This window comes from Portunus trituberculatus, chromosome 25 (assembly GCF_017591435.1).
Source record: "Portunus trituberculatus isolate SZX2019 chromosome 25, ASM1759143v1, whole genome shotgun sequence".
Taxonomy (NCBI): domain Eukaryota; kingdom Metazoa; phylum Arthropoda; class Malacostraca; order Decapoda; family Portunidae; genus Portunus; species Portunus trituberculatus.
Genome location: NC_059279.1, coordinates 10,871,825 through 10,895,764, shown reverse-complemented (window position 1 = coordinate 10,895,764; position 23,940 = coordinate 10,871,825). Strand labels below are relative to the sequence as shown.

General features: G+C 39.8%; 1 protein-coding gene across 1 annotated transcript in view; it reads left to right on the top strand.

Moving 5' to 3' along the window:
* The window catches only part of LOC123508785 (protein obstructor-E-like), an 18,548-nt gene extending 4,179 nt beyond the window's left edge, over positions 1-14,369 (top strand). The window contains exons 2-5 of the mRNA XM_045262699.1: positions 2,976-3,185; positions 6,272-6,460; positions 9,554-9,758; positions 13,845-14,369. Coding sequence (XP_045118634.1) covers positions 2,976-3,185; positions 6,272-6,460; positions 9,554-9,758; positions 13,845-13,866 — 626 coding nt within the window. The 3' untranslated portion in view covers positions 13,867-14,369. The remainder of the gene's footprint in view (positions 1-2,975; positions 3,186-6,271; positions 6,461-9,553; positions 9,759-13,844) is intronic.
* The last annotated feature ends 9,571 nt before the right edge of the window (positions 14,370-23,940 follow it).

The window sequence follows — 23,940 nt, the reverse complement described above, 5'->3', positions numbered from 1 at the left end:
CGGATCCCTGACGTCCTTGAAATAACGGGATACCAATGAAGAACCAGACCAAAATAACAAGCTTTTTCTGTCCTTTTTTTACGATCTTGTCTGCTCCCACGAACGCCCTTTGTCCACCAGAGAGAGAGAGAGAGAGAGAGAGAGAGAGATGGGAACAACTGCTGTGGTGTGCTCAGTGAAAGTGGTTTTCAGTGTATGAGGCCTTGAATACGGCGTCACTGCAATCAGCAACTGACCACCACCACCATCACCACTACCACCTCCATCACCGCGGCATTCCACCACCACCACCACAATCATTCCACTAATCTCTCCCCAAAGACAGGTACACACAAAACTTTCCCCAAATCTCTCTCTCTCTCTCTCTCTCTCTCTCTCTCTCTCTCTTACATTCATTCCATTCCCTCACATTTCAGAACGTGCAAATAAAGCATGCTATCTTACACTCGTCACTCTTCATTCCACTCTTCCTTACCTTTCCATTACTTTCACCTTCACTCATTCGCACCAGCCTCATTTTATCACACAGTTTCAACAACCTCATTTGTAGCAAACTTTTGCCCCTCAAAACTATAGGAGGGAAAGGAGGAGGTAGTGGTGGTGGTGGTGATGGCGGTGGTAAACGCTAAGCCAGATGATTGCAGAACTCAGCCCTGCAAGACTGCATGCAACAACTAAACGACTATTGAGAAACCACAGGATTATTGCTATTCGCTTATTGTTCCTAAACTCTCTCTCTCTCTCTCTCTCTCTCTCTCTCTCTCTCTCTCTCTCTCTGTGTGTGTGTGTGTGTGTGTGTGTGTGTGTGTGTGTGTTAATCAACTATTCTTTGCCTCCTTTTGATACTTTATCTTATTGCATTCATATTATGGGTTTCATTTTATCAAGGTCTCCCAGTTTAAAGTTTTCGACGTCAGTCGGTTTCCTTTGTGATTGTCTTTTTTTTTTTTCCGAAGCATCTATGAAAACCACGTACATACTTATATCACTTGATTATAGATTCCCTCACATTATTTATCGAGTTACCTTATTTATTCTCTAGGTACAGTATCTAGGTTTCGTGTTATCAAGTTACCTTATTCATTCTCTACAGTGTCTAGTTTTTTTTTTTTTTTTTTTTTTTAGTTGCTTTATTCTTTACAGTGTCTAGATTTCTTATTACCGAGTTACCTTATTCATTTTCTACAGTGTCTAGATTTTCTTTATTATCGAGCTACTTTATTCATTCTCTACACTCTATAGTGTCTAGATTTCTTATTATCTAGTTACCTTATTCATTCTCTACATTGTCTAGAATTTTAATTATCGCCTTTCCGTTTCTTATATTAACGTATGACCACGTCTCCCTTACATTACAAAACTACTGATAATTTTCGCTCGCTTATTTTTATTTCTGTGTTCCTTTCTAAAAATGCTCCATTCATATCACATAACAGTTGAAGTTTGCGTTAGTACTAATCAAATATATAGTATCTAATACAGTGCAAACAAGTAACTGCCATCAAGATAATCTTTAAAATCACTTTTCGTCTCTAATTATCCACTTATCTCCACCACCAAGGCCACTGAGTAGTTTTTATTGCCCCTACTTCATCACTTCCTGCCTCCTCTCCATCCATTTACCCACCAATGCTGATTCTTCATCCTTACCTTCCTTCCTTCCACCCAAACATCCGTCCTATATAGCTCCCCCATCCTCTCTCTCTCTCTCTCTCTCTCTCTCTCTCTCTCTCTCTCTCTCTCTCTCTCTCTCTCTCTCCGAATTGTGTAACTGTTTCGTATTAAACATTTACTAACTGAAAACTCATTGAGACAGACAAGACAACAAATATAGATGGTGTGGATGGAGCTACTAAATGTACCTTCTTCCCTCCCTCCGTCCCTCTGAATAATTCTGCAACTGTTCCTCAGGAAATAACTGGTTAATATTTGTGACGAACTAGATACCAACTGGATACATTGACAAACAGAAATAGATTAAGTGAATGGAACAATAGACAATGATATACATTGTAGAAATGGAGAATTATTTTCTATATGACAAGATAACATGATGGTCTTGTTATTCCCTCAGCTTAACCTAAAACAGCCTAAGTTATTCAATGACTGTTTAGCAGCTTGTATGAGAAAGTCACTAGTAGAAAACAAGTATTAACAAAACTTCTTTGTGTTAGATAAACATCATCATGCATCATCAAATGCAATGATTAGTCACACTTCTGCATTTTCTTTTACTTACTACCGGTCCCACTCGAGTACCTATCCATTTATCCTTCCTTCCTCCCTTTCCCTTTACTAATTATGTGTGTTCGTCCTTCCATAGTACCCAGACAACCTTGCCTTCCCTTGTCTCCTTTCCCGCCAGTTGCTGCGTACCATAAGTGGTTGGAACCTTAAGGGCTACAGCTGTACCTCACACACTACAACCGTCTAGCACACTTCCCTCCTACCTCCCATATCATCACTGCCATCATCATTACTACCAGAAGCATCAATAATAACACTAAGACAAACCTATTCCCAACCTCTACTCATCTCCCAACTGGCTGCAGTAGTCATGGTTATGGGAGTTGGGGCTAAGCCAGTACCAATTACACCAAACTAGCTTAGGCATCTTTGGCATCTTTGCAGGGAAAGTAAGAACACAATTGCTAGAATGGTTGCACGTTCACATCTTAAAAGACAGTGTTCCAGTACAGGGCCCTTTCCTTTACAGCATGTCCTTCCCTTTGCTTCCACAGAGCATTATAACATGTACCCAAGCCTGAAGGTCACAGCAATATCACAACATATCCTTCCCACCCTTCACACGTCCCTTCTAACCTTCTATTCTCTTCCCAGTCACAGCATAAAGTAAAAAATGTGCATAACCAGAAGTCCTACAATAGTATCTTCAATACTAACAGTATTGTAACACAGCAAACCTTCCCATACCCTATACAACACCCCTTGCTAACCTTCCCTTAATTTCACAGCCACGGCGCAGCAATTCAATGAATGCCCAGAACGCTATGGGTTGCAGCTGTACCCTCACCCAACCAGCTGCAACGAATTCTACAAATGCGCCAACGGTACCCTGACATATGAAGTCTGCGAGAATGGTCTGCTCTTTGATGGCAAGGGTGCTGTTCACAACCATTGCAACTACCACTGGGCTGTTGACTGCGGCGAGCGCCAGGCTGACCGTAAGTGACATGTTATTTTTTTTTTTTTTTTTCTAAGAGCCCCAAACCAAGGGCAACAAAATATTTAAATTATAAAGGCCCACTTAATGTCAGTTTCCATAGAGGTCAGATGGAATCAAGGTACAGGGTAAGTGATATCATTCTAACATCAACAACAGTAATGCCAATAGTAGTAGTAGTAGTAGTAGTAGTAGTAGTAGTAGTAGTAGTAGCAGTAGTAGCAGTAGTAGCAGCAGTAGCAGCAGCAGCAGCAGCAGCAGCAGCAGCAGCAGCAGCAGCAGCAGCAGCAGCAGCAGCAGCAGCACCAGCACCAGCAGCAATATTAAACAGGAGAGGAGATGGAAGTACTAGCAAAAGTAATAAAACTGAAAGCACATACCTTCCAAAACACTGGTCACCATTCCTTCCACACGCTTTACAAGGAATGCATGGCCAGTATAATTCTCATGGGACAAAAAGCAAAGAAAATTCAATTAAACAAGAATATAACATCATTCAATAAGATCATGTGAAATGCATTCCATCAAATGACAATTGGTTCTGCTATGTGATTATTGAACTGAATCAATTTGGTGCTGGATAATCATTACCCCAATTTCCTGTTGATGCTATTCTTAATTTGGTTGTATTGGGTTAAGCTTACAGGGTATTCACTCGGGTATTCTTTTAGTCCTACCAACAACAGAACTACAATTCCATCACAATTACTTTCAATAATTTCTTTAATTTCTAAAATATCATTTACTACTTCATCTCTGTTGGTATCTTCCCCAATGTCATTTCTTCCCAGCCAGTAGATACACAGATTATGGGTTCATTTAACCTACTATCCTCAAAAATGAAAATAACCGGCTTTTCCTCCTGGTGCTCTGAATATTCTTATTTCATTCCAGGCACATTGAAATTATGGGGCAAGTGACTGTGGCCCATTAGGCTTACTCTTACATTCTCCCCTTAGGGTGCCACTCTCCAGGTAACACATCCCACATGCTGGCCACCATTGTCACAACAGTAAAGGGGGAGGGGGAGAAGATGGCTTGTTATATTTCACACAATCATTTACTAAATGTTATTTTTTTTAATTCAATTTTCTTCTTTTTTCCTTTTTTGCCTCATGACATTATTATGTAACCTAATACGACCAAGGTCAAGCCATCTTCATTATTTCACCATCGCATTTGCTCCTGGAAAGAAAACAAATAAACAAATTAATTAATTAACATTTTCTCCTAGAAAGAAAACAAATGAATAAATTGTACTTGTCCCCTAACATCCTACCACTATTACGTGCCTGTGGGTCTGTTAATGACAAAGATAACTATTAATCAGCAGAAATGCATTACTTGTACTTACCATGTGGCCTTCCATTGACAATGACTAGGTTATCTAGCATAAAATTAACATGTCATTGTCAACATGTGGCTACATCACTGTTAAATACATTCTGGTAAGATGATAACCTACTTACATGCTCACCAATATACTCGAGTACATGGGATTAGAAGATATTAGCAGATGGTGTGGAAAGTTTCTCTTGACAAGGGGCTTGTGGTAGTGTGGCTGCTGATGCCTAAATGATGCTTAAATAGCCAGCAACCAAGGTGCCCATTGCCTACCTCTCATTAAATTTTCTAAGGGATACTTCTTTGCAACATTGGGAAACAATAATAATAATAATAATAATAATAATAATAATAATAATAAAATAATAATATTATTAATAATAATTATAATAATAATAATAATAATAATAATAATAATAATAATAATAACAGTAATAATGATAATAAAAATCAAGAAAATAACTATTCACTGAAATTGTTCTTTTAACTATCAAATTATTTTCTGGTTTATCAGTACATTTTACTTTAATTATTAACTAAATGTAAATGAATCCACATTCATAGCCCCACTTGAGATATTTTCCCATTAATCACAGAATAGATACAAAAATAAATACTGAAAGATAATGAAGATAAGACTACAGTACCATACCTAGTGGAAAGCTAATTAGGTCATCAAGGAAACTATAAACCTATTAGTTTTCTCTTATGAGGTCTTTCCTTATATGATGCGCATCCAACGCTCACATATTTCGTCTTCATGTGTCTAGGTATTTATGTGTAATGACTTTTGAGTATTAGTGAAGGATCTCAAATTTGTCAAACCAATAGTTCTATGTGGTCTGAACATTATTTTTGTGCTTAACTCCCATAATGTTGCAGTTCAGTTCAGTTCAGTGTTCATCCAGCACTCACACCTTGATAGAGAGCCATAATCAACTGTCATTGCCAGCCCAAGTTTGTCCTATAATATACTCATTCAACAATGGGAGTATTGCTTTAATATAATTGTCATGTCTGCTGCTGACATATCAAGGATGCCTGCCATGTGCACTGTTAACCCTTTGTCTATGAGCTGATTTCAATATGACACCACTACAGTTGAGTAATCCCAGTCAGCCTCTAAAAGCCTTTTGGGACTATTTCATCCATTAGGTACTCCTTTTGTATTTAGTAGTATCACTGTTTCAAAATCATACTCTAAAACAAAGTTGATGTGTAACTCATTCACTCACATCCTAAATCCTGTTTTAATCCTTCATTTCTTAATAATGACACCTTTCAGGCAAGTCACTTCCAATCCAAATTTCCCAATTGCCCAGCCTTTATTTCTCTTTCTTATTCCACACCCATCCCTAAGCCAGTCCTTCACTTCAGTCTGAGACAGCTATTGAGGACAATCTTCAAAATGTTTTCTGCCATTATTGTTTTGGTTTTCAGTACATCAAGTTGAGGACAGAAATAGTCTAAATACAAGCAAGACTGAAAATAAGGGAAACAATTACTTAAACTGTTGTAGTTTGTAGATTCCCAACATTTTCTAACAGTCTGGCAAAAAACCTTCCTAACTTACCACTACTTCTTCACAGTGAAACAATGTTTTGTTTTGTTTTATTTTTATGTAAAAGGGGAAATCTGTCCACGAACAAAAACATAATGGCCCACTTAGATGCCAGTCCCTGAGCAAATCTCCCTTTACTATATGCATAACCCATACCCTCAAACAATCTTTTCACCTTGCAGTGACTCCTTTGGGTAATGGAATCTGTGAGTATTCTTTTGGCATCTACTCCAATGGCGCATGTGAGACCGATTACACCTTGTGCACCTACGGTGAACCCAAATATGAGCCCTGCACTCCTGGCCTGGCCTATGATGAGAGGATCCATGGTTGCAACTGGCCTGACCTCATGGAGTACTGCGTTCCTCAAGGTAAGCAGCTTGCTGGCTGAGTCAGGTGAGATGCACAGTGAATCATAAGAGTTTTCATCCTTATCATTCAAACCAGAAGTAATACCCATAACTTTAGAATGATGCTTTTATGTTGAGCAATTCTTTACTGTGAAATCCTTTTTGTTTTTGTTGGTATGTAAGATTGAATTCTACAATGCCACTACTTTAAGTATGTAAGGCTGAGTTTTTTTTTTTTTTCATGATATTGATTAATTTTATAGGAACAGTAAAACTGAACCAAATCTCAATTTTGGATTAAGTATGACTGTTAAAGCTCTATAGGTAAAGAGCAATGTATCATGGACACTTGAATTCCATTGCTCCTCTTTCATCCACTGTAAGCTTAACATTTTTCTACATTTCTGTGCTTTGAACCAAAGCTGACACTACTATGATATATGTGTGATGTCCGGATGAAAGATGGTTGTTTTGTGATTAAAAAAAAATTAAAAAAATACAAAGTTTGGGAGTCATATTTGCTGGCACACCTTGATAACTGAAATATACTTAAAGTCTTTATTACTGCAGAAAGGTTTTATAGATAAAAGTATATTTTAGAGTTGCTAAGAATAGATACGAGTAATTTTAGCAGTTTATTTACACATGGAGGATGACAAAGCTTAGTTTAAACGTTACTAAATAATAAGCCAACTTTAAAACATTTCAGTAAAATTACAACATTCTAGAAATGTTATTTCTTTCAACATTGTTGATAGTACATAGATTTACCTAACAACAACAATTCTCCAATTTTTCTTTTAACAAAATATAACTTTTTATATGATGTACCATATACGATAGAAAATATTCATCATGAACCAGCAAACACAAAACATTTTACATATGCCTTAATCATAGAATTGTTTAGTAACATCTTTCATTAATTATGAGAAAAGAGCAGGATCATTAATGAGAGACTGGGGTGTCATGATGGCTTATAAGGACGATAAGAGGGTGAAATATGTCCAGGATTTAAAGAACACTAGTCTCCTGCCATTGTTGACATTTGGAAAGTTGGGTATGATATAGAAAATAGCAGTGGAAAGTGCATGTTGTGAAAATGAATGATCTCAGACAACCATGTGCAATGGTAAGATGGAAGAACAAGAACACTGAAAGATGTAATGAAGACGTAAAGTGTGTTGTCTAGTAAAGAGCCAAATTGAATGTACTGGGACAAATCACCACATTAAAAAATTGATGAATTAAGAGTTTGTGAAGTAGTAAGTGAATGAAACTTTTTTTGAGGGGAAATATAGACCATTTGTGAGGCAGAAAGACAAGATATGTGAAAGACATGCAGGTGAAGACAAAGGGATTGACGGGAATGAAGGAGTACAGTATTTAGATAGGGAAAGATTCAGACTCCTTTGTTATGGCCACCTTCTTTGGATTATGCTCCTAGAGACTGATTGACTTTAATATGGTTTTTCAATTAAAAAAGTGGGCAGGTTCAGTTGGTTATTTTCATCTCACTACAGAAATAATATGTTGGCTATGTAGATTAACAAAATTAGTAAGATCATCACACCAACCTGGTATATAGTTCCGTTTAAAGTGTAGGTCTTGCTTCAGCAGCTACAAATAAATGAGAGATTCACACTCAAAACATTCATCACTTGCTTGTTTAGGTTTTCTTTTGTTTCTTTCTGAAATATCATGTATGCTCACTCAATCTGCTCTGGTTCCACACATCCAGTCACTGAAAGATTGTTACCTCTGAGTAGCTAAAATAGAATATAAATAAGATATAATGGTACACTAGAAGGGAAAGAGGATATAGTTATTCTAAAGTCACTGTAATGATATTGAGAATTATGTTAAAAAAAAAAATCTGTTCTGCATTTTCAGCATTAGAAAGGAAACCAAAAAAGGATGAGGAAGGTAGTGGTTGATCGAGTGGCTCGATCCTGCTCTTGTGCCACATATTTTTGGTATACCCATCCTAAAACATAATAGAATTGGTTACAAGTTTAGGATATGGTCTTAACGGATACCACTAAGATCAATTAAGTTGAGTAGCTTAGAACTTGCAGCCCATTGACTTATTGCTTTGTAACATTTTGTAAACTTGCTCATATTAAGTAACAACCATTATCCTGTCCTTAGCAATCCAAGAGTTATGTGAAAAAGCCTCGTTTTTTGGGTTACCATTTATTTTCAAGCTCTTGCAGTGAGTGAGGAAACCCTTATAAATACTATAGCTGTACAAGGTCTTGGTTGTGTATGTTTCAGGTATCCAGTCATCTAGTGACACTTTATCTGAAATCATTGGTACATATTACACCTAACCCTCAGTTATCGCGCCCTTCCGTTATCGCGTTTAGGCGTTAATGCGCACTTATGAAAATCTGCAAAATTCAGTTTTAGTGCATCTGGAAAGTCGTTATCGTGCACCTGTAGTAGTAGTAGTAGTAGTAGTAGTAGTAGTAGTAGTAGTAGTAGTAGTAGTAGTACCCATATCCCAACCACACACCAACGAATGTTTAGATAGGGGGAGGTGGAAAGGGAGAAAGATGATCATCATGAGGAGGAGGAGCCAGCAGCCAATCATCACTGCATATTCACGTCACATGATTTGAATAAGCAGCTGATTGGTTCTGGTCACTCTGCTTACCGCCATCACCACCACCACCACCACCACCACCCCTCAGTCTCGCACAAGGTATTCTGTTGTTCAGAGCTGGTCTTCATTCATTTCAGATTGTTAAATGTTAATAAGCTAGTCCAGTATTAATCATAGTAAATATAGAGTAACAGGAAAATTTTTGGGTTGAGGCACCAATTTATTTATTTCCTATTTATTCTTCACTTCCATTATCGCGTTGTCTGCTATCGCACATTTCTTTTGGCACCAATTTCACATGAAAACGGAGGGTTAGGTGTATACTGTCAGCATTGGGCTCATAATTTTATTTTTTTTAGGTCTAAAAGTAAAATTTCCATTCTGATTAACTTTTATTGTTTTTTTTTCTTTAATCACAGGGATAACAATGGCTTCAAAACACCACTGACAGCCAACCAAACAAGACAAAGCATTTTTATTTGCCCTGATTAGCTTTTCTATTACAGACATTGTTGGCTTTGAGTGCCCAGCATATGTAGACAGCAAGGATCCAGCTGCCAGGTTCCTGCCTCATCCTCGCTATCCTACGCAAGACTGTGGTCGCTACATCGTCTGTGTGGAGGGCAACCCTCGCCTGGTGGGCTGTGGAGACTCCACTGTCTTTAACCCTAACACTCTCACTTGTGAAGACCCAGAATATGTTCCCAGCTGGTAAGTGATATATGAGAGAGAGAGAGAGAGAGAGAGAGAGAGAGAGAGAGAGAGAGAGAGAGAGAGAGAGAGAGAGAGAGAGAGAGGGTTAACTCCTTATTCACTCATTTGTTATGCATTGCATTATTCCAGTAGGGATAATATAGTGAATAAGACTAGAGTCCCAAACTATCAGAAAGGCAATTATGGTAGGTTACGTCAGTTATTAGGAGAGGTAAACTGGGAAGATAGTTTTGGAAATAAAACTGCACAGATGTGGGATATTTTTAAGGTTGTAGTAAAGAGTATAGTGATGCAGTGTATCCCTTACAAAGATATAAGGCAGAGAAACAGGAAGCCATTATGGTGAACTCATGAGATAGGTAGCCAGATCAGAGAGAAGAAGAGGGCATACAGAGAGTTGCAGAAAAGTGGGGAAGATGTAGATTTGATTAGGTACAGACAGGTCAGAGATGATTTGAGTAAGGTTATAAAAAAAGTAAAAGGCAGGCAGAGATAAAACTAGCTAGAGCTGGGAGTAAAGATCCCAAAAATTATATAGTTATTACAAGGTCAGTGATAAAAGAAATAAGGATAGGATTGGACCACTCAGAAAAGATGGTGTAGTAGTGGATCAAAATGAAGACATAGTAGAATTATTGAATGAACAATTTTCTTCAGTATTTACTAGGAAAGAATAGGAAATCCTGTTACAAACAGTGCGACGAGTAGTTTAAGAGCTTTAGAAAATATTGATATAAAACCGGGAATTATTAGGAAATTTATTCTTGAACTAGACGATAGGAAAGCTAGTGGTCCTGATGAGCTACATGCCAGAGTACTTAGGGAGGGTGTAGACAGTATTTCTGAAGCACTTAAGTTAATCTTTGAAAGATCACTTAGGTTTGCTGAGATACCTCAGGACTGGAAGTTAGCTAATGTTACTCCAATATTTAAAAAGGTAGGAAGGATGATGCGAATAATTATAGACCGATCAGTTTAACTAGTATAGTATGTAAGATACTAGAGAAAATCATTAAGGGTAGTATTTGGGAGCATTTAAATGAGAATAGATTAATTAGAGATACCCAACATGGCTTTAGATCAGGGAGGTCCTGTCTTACAAATTTGCTCGATATCTTAGAATATATTACCAAGGAGTTAGATGATGGAAATAGCATAGATGTTATATATCTAGATTTTAGCAAGGCGTTTGATAAGGTACCGCATAGGAGGCTAGTGTACAAATTGAGACTACATGGGATAGGGGGTAGGTTAGTTGATTGGATTAGTGAATGGCTTTCTGATAGGAAACAGAGAGTAGTATTAAATGGGGCAATGTCTGAGTGGAAGGAAGTGGTTAGTGGGTACCCCAAGGATCAGTGCTAGGACCTCTTCTTTTCTTGGTGTACATTAACGATTTAGATATAGGAATTAGTAGCAAAGTATCAAAGTTTGCAGATGATACTAAGATAGCATGTGCAGTACAGGGTGAAAAGGACAATTACAGAATACAACGAGACCTGGACAGGCTGATAGCATGGGCAGACAGGTGGCAGATGGAGTTTAATTCTAAAAAGTGTCAGGTTATGCATTTAGGTAAAGACAACACAAACTTTAACTATGAGATGGAGGGATGTTGGCTAGAGGCAGTAGAGGAAGGAAAGGATTTAGGAGTAGTGATAGACAGGACTATGAAATTTTCAAAGCAATGTTTAGAAGCAAGAAATAGGGCAAATAGGATCCTGGGTTTTATAAATAGAAATGTTAGTTATAAAAGTAAGGAAGTGGTGCGTAGCTTATATAATTCCTATGTTAGGCCCCATTTAGAGTATTGCATACAGGCCTGGTCACCCCACTATAGGCAGGATATCAACATGTTAGAAGCAGTTCAGAGAAGAGCAACTAGGATGATACCAGCATTAAAGCGCCTGGAGTATAGAGATAGATTTAAGGAATTAAACATGTTTTCATTTGAGAGGAGATGTATAAGAGGGGATATGATAGAGTTATTTAAAATGTTCTCAGATACAAACTACATAGATGTGAGATCTTTCTTTACCTTAGCGGAGGGAAGTAGGACTAGAAATCATGGCAGGAAGATTAGAAAGCAAGGCTGCAGGTTAGATATAAGAAAATATTTCTTTAGTCATAGGGTGGTAGACTTCTGGAATGCATTGCCAGAGACTAGTCTGACAATGTTTAAAAACAGATAAGATAAGCACTTAAATTTATTAGATTTATAATTATGTACAGCACTGCATGATAGTTTTTATAAGAAATTTACTATAGTTAAACAAGACATGATCCCCATGTATGGGGACCACAAATTGTAGAGGATTTCGCTGCAGAACTTAGCCCTGTTAATGGGCCAAATATTTAGAATTAGTATATAATGTATTGTGTACTTGTAAGTGTATCTTTAAGTACTGATGACGAGGTCGCTGTGCGACTGATACAGGATAACCTAGATGGGCCCTGGTGGCCCTTTGTTATCCTATTATTTATGTTATGTTATATGTTATGTTATTGCCTTTCACCTCTATCTTCTGTCAGCCATAACTATTTCTCCAATCTTTTCTTTCAGTTTCCCTTTCCATATAAATTCTATTATGTAGAAGTCATTATACCCAATACAGTACTAGTATACTTCTCTGAAGTTAACACTTCCCTTAAAAACAAGAAGATTTAGGATTGAATCATCTGAGCAAAGACATTAAAAAATCACTTCCTTTCCTTCTATAGCCATCTTCATATACAGAATGTAAGTTGAGGGATTAAGCTTCAGCAACCCAGAAGTGTTCAGTTAGTATCACTGCCCTCCAGTTCATAATATGTTAGTCTGTTTTTTACAATATTATAGAGCTTCTGCAAAGGAGGAAAGTGCCTGGATCTATAGGTGTATGATGAAATAAAATATACTAGACTGCTTCCAGCAGTGACCAGTGTGAATAAGATCTTGATCTAAATGGAAGTCAAAGAATTGGGATCATTATCCCCAGATGGTGACCACGATAATCATCCTTACCTTTCCAAGAATTCAGCAGTACAAGCAGTACACCACTCCTTGAAAGCAGGTTCAAGTTAACTAGCTTTCTCTTGAATTTTGCTACAGAGACTATAGTGCAACAAAACTGCACACTATCATAATCAATAGAATATCATATGGATCAAGTATTTTGGTCATTATTCAAATACCATTTATAAAGAAAATTAATCATATATTGTTATGGATTCATTGTATGTTGAAGAAAAAGCATGGTATTGGAGAAGTGAAATATGAGTGCAATGGACAAGAAAAGTGGATAAATATTGAAAGGAGAGAAAGACGTGCAAGGTTTTGACCATGAAGTGGAGTGCCACTATGGGGAAAGACCAGAAACTTTGATGCCCTTTTTAAAAGATTATTGTAGGTGATGAAACATCAGATACAGAGAAACATAAATGAGTCAAGTTACTCTTTTTGAAGTGATACCTTAAATGTTGTCCCACTAAATCTGTTCCCGCACCCCCTTAATAAATGCTGATTTAGTTGATAAATCATTCACTGAATTTGAAAAAAAAAAAAAGAAATCTGTTGTGGGCAGTGGAGAAATTCATGAAATTCCATTCAAGGCGGGCATGGCTATGGTCACAAGTAATGTGAAGTGACAGCTAGTGTCATTGCTGCAGGAAATAGTTTTTTTTTTAAACAGGCAAAAAAATTAATAAATAGATAAATAAATCAAATTGTCTACTCCCAACTCCCACTTCAATGGTTCCATGGAGTAGACATTTAATAGTGAAGGCCTTTATTGACACATTGTAATGCTCCCTTCCTTAAGCATTCACAAAAACAATGACAAATTTATGTGATGGTAAAATTAATCCTTAGCCACAGTGTATTTGTATATATTTTCTCTATTTAAATTTTGTTTATCTGTTATATATATTTCGTATGAGTGTGATGTTCTCAGTTCTCATTACAATGTACCTGTCATTACCTTTCCACTAATTTGTGCTGTCAGTATATGTACAAATGTTTTGAGCTGAGCATTCATGATTTATTTTTATGTAACTGAAAACTCATGGCTTTCAATAAACATATATATATTTTTTCTATTACAGTGCAAACTACTTCAAGAAGTAAATATCTCATTCAAGAAGAGGAAGCAGCAAAAATTAAGAAAAGTATACAAATCTTTCCCATTGGCCAAATCTTACCTCCTGAAGAAAGAGGAGAAATTATTTTGCCTTTGTCTTCACTCAAGATACTGTAGTTATTAGGTAATATTACTAAATAAATCTATTGCTTTGACCTTTCCAGTGCTAGAGACAGATGGTTTGCATATGTACAGGAGTGTTAGTGTAATGCCAAACTACATTCACTGAAAGCTCTCAAGTCAAACGTGATATTAATTTTAGTGATGCTACTTGAAATCTCACTATTTTTGTATGAAATTTTATAGTGGTATTTGTCTACCATGTACTCCAGTCATACTTCTTGAAATCTGACTTGATAGCTGTACTTTCTTCATTGATTTGACTCCCTTCCATTACCTCCAGCCTATACCATCCACTCACTCTTGGTAGGCCTCAAGTAACAACAAATACATATATGTGGATTCTATGAAATATATATGATTGGGTCTATTTGTTTTCTGTATTAATCAATAACCTTTTGGCTCATTATTACTATCAAAGGAAGACATTTTAGAAGAAAATTAAAACTTACATGATCTACAATACTTTCTAAATGTGACAATAGTAAACAAGAAAGAATAAATTATGAGATACTCATAGAATATAAGATTTTTGTTGTTTATCAGATTACTATAGAAAAAAAATTAAATAATATAAACTGTACCTTTAACAACTAAGTTAAAAATTCATACTGAACCACCACTTTCTCACAACATGTTCTGTCTTTATATCACCAAAATATACAGAACAATCAGCTACAAGCCAAGACAGACTAGACAGGTCTTAATGCCAGTTCCTCTTGAGAAATTTTGATCACAAACACTTTAGAGCACAGTGCTATTAACATCACAGAGTGGTGAACACTGAGAGATACCAATCTTCAGCAAGAGGACAGATTGCCACTAAGATCTTGACCCGTCCACCTTACAATCAATCCCAGGTTTCTGGTACTGCAATCAGACTCAGGAGAACATTTAAGCCCTGTATACATTATGGGCAAGCATGTATGTGCTGTTGGTGGTTGGTGGGTGTTGTTGAAATTGTCAGTTTCATACATGGTACAAAAACACCATTTCATGTACCTAGGCAATGATGACCATGTCGGAGTGATAAGATACACATTAGTGCTCTCAAAAACTAACTGAGACAGGCTTGCTTAATAATTATGAATGGAACAGGAATGCCATTTTGCACTTTTTCCAAATTTTGATGCAACATCCTTGCATGTGAAATGTAAAATGCAAGCAGTATAAGTAAAAAACATTATAATAAAAATTTTAAACACTTCAAACACAATTGTGTTGATGTGTGATGTAAAAAAGGAAAATATCATGAAAAAAATGCATACTACACACAAAGCCACAACACTCCACAATATAAATTCTTGGAAGTGCAGGTCGTCCACAGCAACAGTCATGCTTGCCCCATCAAAGCCGAAAGTGACACGCTACATGCTTCTTCAACCTTTTTACAACCACACCCCCTTAAAGAATGTCCTTCTCTCCATATGCCCCCCCTGTTGCTTCTATGAATACAATTCCCTCCAAGATTTTATAGAAAAAGGCAATACTTTTACATTTTCATGAACTCATTACTTGACTCTGCTCTCATTAAAAGAATGAAAAATACAAATAGAAAAATTCCTGCTTTTTCTCAAGGGCTCACACCCCCCTTTGAAACTAGTGATAGCCCCCTAGGGGGATATACCCCCAAGGTAAAAAACCACTACTCAAGTGCATGAGTATATGTTATCTTGTTGCTTCAATGGCAGCCATGCCTCACGATGCTGCATCGTAATGCATAGTGCATACAGGGCTTTAAATGGTGACAAGCTGACCTCTCCAGTCTGTTGGTCTTGTTGCAATAATGCTGTATGAATGTGTGAAGGAAATAACACATACTCCATAACAGAAAGGAAGAGGCCATTGTAATCTTTTTTTCTTTTCACCTTATATTTATTTTTCACCTTTATCATTTAAGTACTGCAAAAATAGGAAAAAAATAAGGTGTCAGTCCCTAAGAAATACTGAAAAGAATTATATAAAATTGGAGAAATGTCTTTAAACCTTTTACTTCAAGTCAATGGTAGGAAAATTACAGAGCCAGGTAGGGAGTTCTAGAAGGATGAAAGACTGAGAATACTAGGTAGGTAACTCTTGAAATAAGTATGAAAGAAAGTATAAAAGCCTTGTACAGTTAGACTGTAGAAGAGAAGGTATGTACTAGCAAAATAAAGACAAGCTAACATAGAAAAAAAAAAATGATAAAAGAAATGCAATGCTGCAACAGGGCCGTGCAGAGGGGGCTTGAGCCCCTGTCCCTTTGAACCTTGATGCCCAAAGTGCCCTTTTGCAGCATTCAAGGAGTGCCAAATTGAAGCTGAAAGTCATGAAATAACTAACCCATGTGCCCCTTTTAAACTTTTGACCCCCTGCCCCTCCAATGATCTCTGCACGGCCCTGTGCTGCAAGGAAAGCCAAAAAGGCTGATGAGAATCTGTTAGAAAAGAGGGATTATCAGATGCTTTTGACTATACCCTGTTCATCTGAGCAGTTGAAGTATAACTCCTTTATACACTACGAACAATTCAGGTAGTCATGCAACAGAATAAAATATAAGAGGTTTCAGGCTCATATCAAAGTAATGACTTTTTTTTTTTTTTTAACTGGCTATCACTCACCTATGACATGGAATACAAAGCTGCAGAAAAAAAAATTTGCTACCATACTTCATATGCCTATACAGCTAGGCATGGTTGTACTTACACCTCTAAGCCAACACTCATGACTGAATACAGCATTTTTTTTTTTTTCTTAATTATATTTTTTATTATTCATTTACTAAATATTTTTAGTTCCACACATGAGTGGATTACACTTTTGTACGGAGTTACCAGATGGAAATGAAAAATTTAGGAAACTCAGAACATCTAACTTCTTAGATGCTGTTTTTAGCAAGAGAGATTAGTTAGCGTTTTGAACCTTCCTTCCTGAAAGTCATGCCTCGAACAGGGCTCTCAATCTTGTCTTTGTAAGATTTCCTTAGACCACAGAAAATATTCCCTCAGATACAAAAACCAAAAATTTCAAATATGCAAATATGCATATGCAGTTCCAAAGTAGCTGTTTTACCCACTACAGGGGTGGTAGGCTGGTAGCTGTGCGACCAGTCACAGGCTAATTCGGAGGCTCGGCGTGTGTATGCACAGAGGGAGCACAACACAACCCCGGGACCAGCTAGGACCACTTTCAAACACTTGATGTTTTACATTTTATGATTCACTGGTTCACCACACATACAACACAACTGGGACTACTACGTCACGGCACCCCACAGCATACTTATACCACACATTATCACGCTAACCTAACAGACTTGGCCTAGACACCATGCTACAAACATGTGTCCTACGCTCTGTCCTTCAGCCACCTCTGTGTGGATTTTTTGTACGCCTCTCAGGCCTAGGATTAGTTAAATAAAGTTAGGAATCCCATTGTCCTGTGTTTTTAGCTTTGCCTATTCACTGTCCTCTCCTTAGCGGCAACAGAAGATGTCTGTTGCCAGGTTGTCAGATTGTCTTTCCTCTCACACCTACGGAGGATCCGCCTCAGTGAGCGTGCTTTAAGGGTGAATTAACATCATCCAGCCCCCCTAGAGTGGTTTGGCAGGACAATCAGACATTAGGTAACTCCTCCTGACTTCCTCCCACTTAAGTCCCGCTCCTCCTGCAGGAGGGGGACATGTACCCCCTCCATGCCTGACGGACCTTCCTGCCCTCCCCGTAAGGGAGGAGGACACTGATCGACGACCCCGACTGCCAGACCGTCTATTGACCCTCTAAAGCGACGTATGTGACTCTCCATTCCAAGACGAACACCCGCCTGTCTACTGTTAATTCTTTTATAATAAAGAAGGTCATTGATGGTAATATTGGTAATGTCGCTAAAGTTAAGAAACTTGCCAGTGGTGAATTACTTGTTCAGTTACTTAACGTAGGTCAAGTCAAATCATCGTTGAAGCTCAGGTTCATTCATGACATCGAGATCGAGGTTTCGATTCCAATGTCCATGAATTCGTGTCAGGGAGTCGCTTCCCACCGTGATTTTATGGAATATGGAACCGACCGAGATCGTCGATTGCATGGCTGACCAGGATGTCATTGAAGCTCGCAAAATAAACAAATGGCTGACGGTACCAGAAGGAGCACAGCTTTAGTCATTCTCACCTTCAGTGCTGCTAAGTTGCCAGAGAGGATTCATGTATGATACGAGTCAGTTCCCGTTCGTCCTTACATACCGAATCCTCTCCGTTGTTTCAAGTGCCAGCTTTATGGTCACCATGGTAACGCTTGTCGGTCTTCCCACGCTTACTGCGGTAGATGCGCAGGAGAGGGCCACTCTGTGGAGCAGTGCACATCCTTGGTAGAGAAGTGCCGTAATTGTGAAGGTGCTCACTCCACTTTTTCACGCGATTGTCCCGCGTGGAAAGTGGAGAAAGAGGTCTGCACGGTTAAGGCTACTGAAGGAATCTCTTATTATGAAGCAGGGATGCGAGTGAAGCAGACGCAGGCAGCGCCTGCTTCAAACGTGTCCTACGCTTCAATAGTAAGGGCTCCACCTAAGATGTGTACTGTTGCTATCCAGACTGACCTCAGCGACCTGCTGCCTGCTCCATCTACCACCACTGATTCCCCTTCAACCTCTGCCTCATCATCTGCTAAAACTAATACTACTACTGCTACTACTAAAACCTCTACTCCTATAACTTCCTCTGCTCCATACCTGTCTGCTATTTCTCGTACTCCCAGTAAGGGTGAGAAGACAGACAAGTCTAATAAATTAAATTTAACAAAACTTGAACGTCAACGCCCTTCTCATGTCGTCGCCGCTCCCGCGCCGTCGAGAAGGGGTTCACACGCTCGCTCCTCTCGACGAGCTCCGGGGAGTTAACAATTGATGAATCGATGGATGTCACCATTAGTAAGGGCCGGGAGAGGTCCCCGGCAGCGCCTCTGAGCGCAAAAGGACTAAGAAAACGGCCGCCACCACAACTCTTAAGCCATAATGTTCAAGGTGTTACAGTGGAATTGCAGAAGTATTCGGAATAAAGATCCATATTTGTCACTTTTAGTGAACATACACAGGCCGTCCGTTATTTGTCTACAGGAGACGAGACTACAGGATCAGCCTGATCCTGCAGTGCTAAAACACTACCATCCGTATAGAAGATATGAGGGACACGGCGTTGCCATATACATACACAAAACACTGACACAAACAGAAGTGACGTTGAATACACCTCTGGAAGCGGTCGCGTGCAGGGTGAGATTCAACGACACGTATCTGGCTATCTGTTCCTCTACTTGCCTCCCAATACCTCCATTGTTGATGATGACATTACATCTCTTATTAGCCAGCTTCCGGGCAACAGGCTAGTTGTTGGCGACTTTAACGCCCATCATCAACAATGGGGAAGTGAGAGGTCAAGTGTACGTGGGGAGCAGATAGTAAACATTTTATTACAGACAAACCTCTGTCTTCTGAACGATGGAAGTGCGACTCGTGTAGATGATCGGACTGGTAACGCGTCTGCCATTGATCTGTCGTTGCTCTCGCCAGGTATACTCCTGACTTCTCCTGGGAAGTCATCGATGACTCCCACGGAAGTGACCATCTGCCCATCTGCATCTCTTATGCACGCGACATCCCACCCACCTCCCGCCCTCCCAAGTTTAACTTCAAGAGAGCAGACTGGGCAACCTTCCGTGGGGTTGCCGACGTGGATATATCTGGCGAGGACATTGACACGATGGTCAGCAACGCAACACAATCCATATTACACGCCGCTGAGGCTTGTATTCCGAAGACTTCTGCAGTTTACACTAAGCATGGAGTCTCATGGTGGACAACGGATTGCCGACAAGCACTTCGTGAGCGCAATAGACGATACAGGTACTTCAGCCAGCAGCCCAGTCAAGCAAATTTCATAGCCTATAAAAAGGCAAGGGCTCAGGCAAGGAAAGTCATCCGTAATGCAAAGAAAGACTCATTCAGACAATTCATATCATCTATTAACCGCACCACTCCTCTCTCAAAGTATGGCAAACAATAAATATTTAACAATAAAAACCATATATTCCTATTACAACCCTTAAAATAAATGATAATATAATTGATAACAAAACAGAAATAGCAAATGCCATAGCCCACCAATTCCATCAGGCCAGCAGCACAACTTACTATGACCCTACCTTCCTTCCAAGGAAGGAGGCTGCAGAACTCACTGTCCCAAACTTTGCCACAGGAGGCGTAAACTCAGACTACAACACAGAGTTTACGTTGGATGAACTCCTCTTTGCCCTGAAATCCTGTAAAGGCTCCAGTCCTGGTCCAGACAATATTTCATATATCATGTTACAAAATCTCGGCCACCATTCCCTTTCAAAATTATTAACGCTCTACAATAGAATATGGACCACCACACTTTCCCTCAGTCTTGGCACTTCGCTCACACCATCCCAATCCCCAAAAGACTGGACGCCTTACGGACCCCAGTGCGTTTCGTCCTATTGCGCTCACGAGCTGTCTATGTAAGGTCATGGAACGTATGGTAAAGCGAAGGCTACTTTTGTTTTAGAAGCGAAGGGTCTGTTAGGTGATCAGCAGTCGGGCTTTCGGAAGTACCGAAGCACGATGGATCACCTAACACACCTGGAGCATTGCATTTCAGAGGCTTTTGCCAAAAAGAATTCATGATAGGGGTGTTTTTAGACATCCACAAAGCCTTCGACATGACATGGCGACACGGCATCCTCATGAAACTCTACGCTCATGGCTTCAGAGGTAACTTGCCCATTTTTGTTTATAATTTTCTTCAGGACAGAACATTCTCTGTCAAGCTTCCTGGTAACGTAATCTCGGACGTTTTCGTCCAGGAGAACGGGGTGCCGCAGGGTAGTGTTCTTAGTCCCATTTTATTTTGTATAATGATTAATGATATTCTGTCAACAACTCCCGTCCCAAGGAATCTTAAATACTCATTGTACGCCGACGATTGTGCGTTATGGCACTCCTCGCCTAACGCACAATTCTCAGCGGGCGGATTCAGGATGCTCTTGATTCCGTCCAGCATTGGGCCTCATTATGGGGATTTAAGTTTTCAGTTGCTAAGTGTATCGGTGTTGTTTTCACTAGACGTAACGTACCTGATTTGCAAATAACTCTTCAAGGCCAACCGATACCGTTTCAAAATTCAGTCAAGTTCTTGGGTCTGCATTTTGATAGCAGACTCAATTGGAAGACTCATGTTAATGAATTGCTCATTCGTTGTCGTAAAAGATCAATGTCCTCAAATACCTTTCTGGTACTTCATGGGGAGCAGACAGAAAATCTTTATTAATGGTGTACAAGTCCTTAATTCGTTCTCATTTAGACTATGGCTCACTGGTGTATGGGTCTGCGTCGGAACCAACACTGAGGAGATTGGATGTACTGCAGAATGAATGTGTGCGAATGTGTCTTGGAGCCCTGCGCTGCACTCGTGTGGCGCGGATGGAGGTTGAGGCCAATACACCACCGCTACAACTACGTCGCGACGCCCTCCTTTTATCTCATGGGATAAAAGCGGCTCGGAAAGCTCCCTCGGTAACACAGCAAACAAGATTATATGGCAGCACCACCACCTCCACAATGCGGTCCGCCGTCCAGTCTCAGTCAGACTACACACGCTCTGCCAGCAAACGGGCGTGAGACTGGACGATGCGGACCAGCTCGTGCTGCCCACCCTTCCCCATGGAAACTTCCCACCACCTTCAACATCAATTGGCTTCAGGGGAAAAAGGCTGTGGTTACCGAGGTGGAGCTCCAACACCACTTCCGGGCTCTCGTCGCTGGCCTCCCTTCATCCCTACATCTCTACACAGACGGCTCCAAGACAGGTGAATGTGTGGGTGCAAGTGTGTGGTCGTGTGAATGTGCCCTCAGGTTCCGGCTGCCTACCCATACATCGGTGTTTCCTGCTGAAATTTTTGCTATTGACAAAGCCATAGATTATGCTTTAAATTCATTTCATAATTCAATTACCATTTTTTCGGACTCTATGTTAGCCCTTCAGGCAATAGAGTCCGGCCGCACGGATACAAATGAAATCCAGGGCAACATCATTAATAAGCTGAATTCATGTCATAAATCCTTCACACTGGTTTGGGTGCCTGGACATTCCAGTATACACGGGAATGAACAGGCTGACATGCTAGCTCGGTCTGCTGCAGAGCTCGAGGGAGCGTGGAACCTCCGTCGGGATCTGCAGTCATGTCTCTCAGTTGTTAAATCATCAGCAAAACTCCTGTGGCAGAATCACTGGGACAACCTCCACCTACACACTATCAAACCCATCCTGGGCGAGTGGGCCTCCTCCAATTGTCCCACAAGGCGGGAGGAGGTGGTCCTCGCACGCCTCATTCATTGCCATATTCTCTCTCTCTCTCTCTCTCTCTCTCTCTCTCTCTCTCTCTCTCTCTCTCTCTCTCTCTCTCTCTCTCTCCTTATTCGTTTTCATATTTTCACTCTCCTTATTTTTTTCATACTCTCTCTATCTCTCTGTCCTTATTTGTTTTTATTTTTATATTCTCTCTCTCTCTCTCTCTCTCTCTCTCTCTCTCTCTCTCTCTGACCAATAGCGTGGCTTCATATATGTGATATCAAATCAGCTAGGTGGAGGAGCTGCAAAGTGGAAGCCGGGAATCGAGGCGAGCGCGCGGGATAGCTTCTCGGGAACAGTGCCGTTTTCCCTCCCCACACTTCTTCCTCTCTGGTGAAAACAAATCATATGTTAGTGTATTTCTGCAATTTCACCACGGTTTTACAATCACATTTTTACACTAATACTTCCTAAGAATGCAGATATCTTTTAAAGTACGATACCAGCTGTTATCCCTTGTAGAATGCTGGAATAAGGCAATATGACGAAAATATTAGTATTTATAGCAATAAAAGACGGTGTTATATGTGTCGCATTTCTTCCCACAGCCTCTGAGGCAGAAGAGACAGCCTCTACCGCCATGGTAGCTGCTACAGAGGCCCCTCCAGCACCTGTGGCTGCAGGGACAGTTTCCCTTTGCATTCGAAAGTGTTTCTTGAAGTCTTTCCCGGAGTAAAGAGGCACTATCATCTCTGCATAGTCCTTTGACCGCACAGGACTTGGCGGCCTATCATCTCCCTCTTCTCCTTGCCTTGGCAGCCTCTCTTCTCCCTCTTCCTCTTGCCTCAGCAATATTTCCTCCTCTCGTGCTAAGAGGAGCTCTGCAGCGTCCAACAGAGGGTCTTTTGCGAGCTCTTGAGCGAGCAGGAGGAGAGCAGCTTGGACGGCCATCTTGTCAACCATACCCGTATGGCTTACGCGTTCCCTTGCGTTCCGTTGGGGGTTGCGGGGGGGGAGGGCAGCGTGCTAACTTCCAACGGAACGCAGCCCAGCTGATGAGACGATGAATTCCGGCCTGAAGATTGGAATGTAAATATGATTGGTATGAAAAACAGTTGGGAATGGCAGATCAGTGTTCACTGTTCAGCTCCTTCCATCTCGAGTAGTAACGAGCAAAGAAAAGTCACGCTGGTAAGGGAGGAAGTTATGGTGAGAGGGATCCACGTGGTACCACCGTGGAGATGGACGCCTACTGCAAGAAGAGGATTGGCCCACGGTTTACCAATACAGCTCACTCTCGCCTGAATGACAGTGATAGCGAGGATAACCCAAGGAATATACAGAGAGGAAGATTTGGTGTGGGTTAAAGTTTGGAAGACAGCGACGGTGCTGCCATCTGTTGGAAGCGAATACTTTCATAGAAAACGTTGTTAGGAGTAACTTAAAAAAATTCTACCATGCTTCATACCCCACCCCCTATTTTTCCCTGCATTCTCTTGTGGTTATAAACTTATAAGGCAAATAAAACATGTTTATATATATATATATATATATATATATATATATATATATATATATATATATATATATATATATATATATA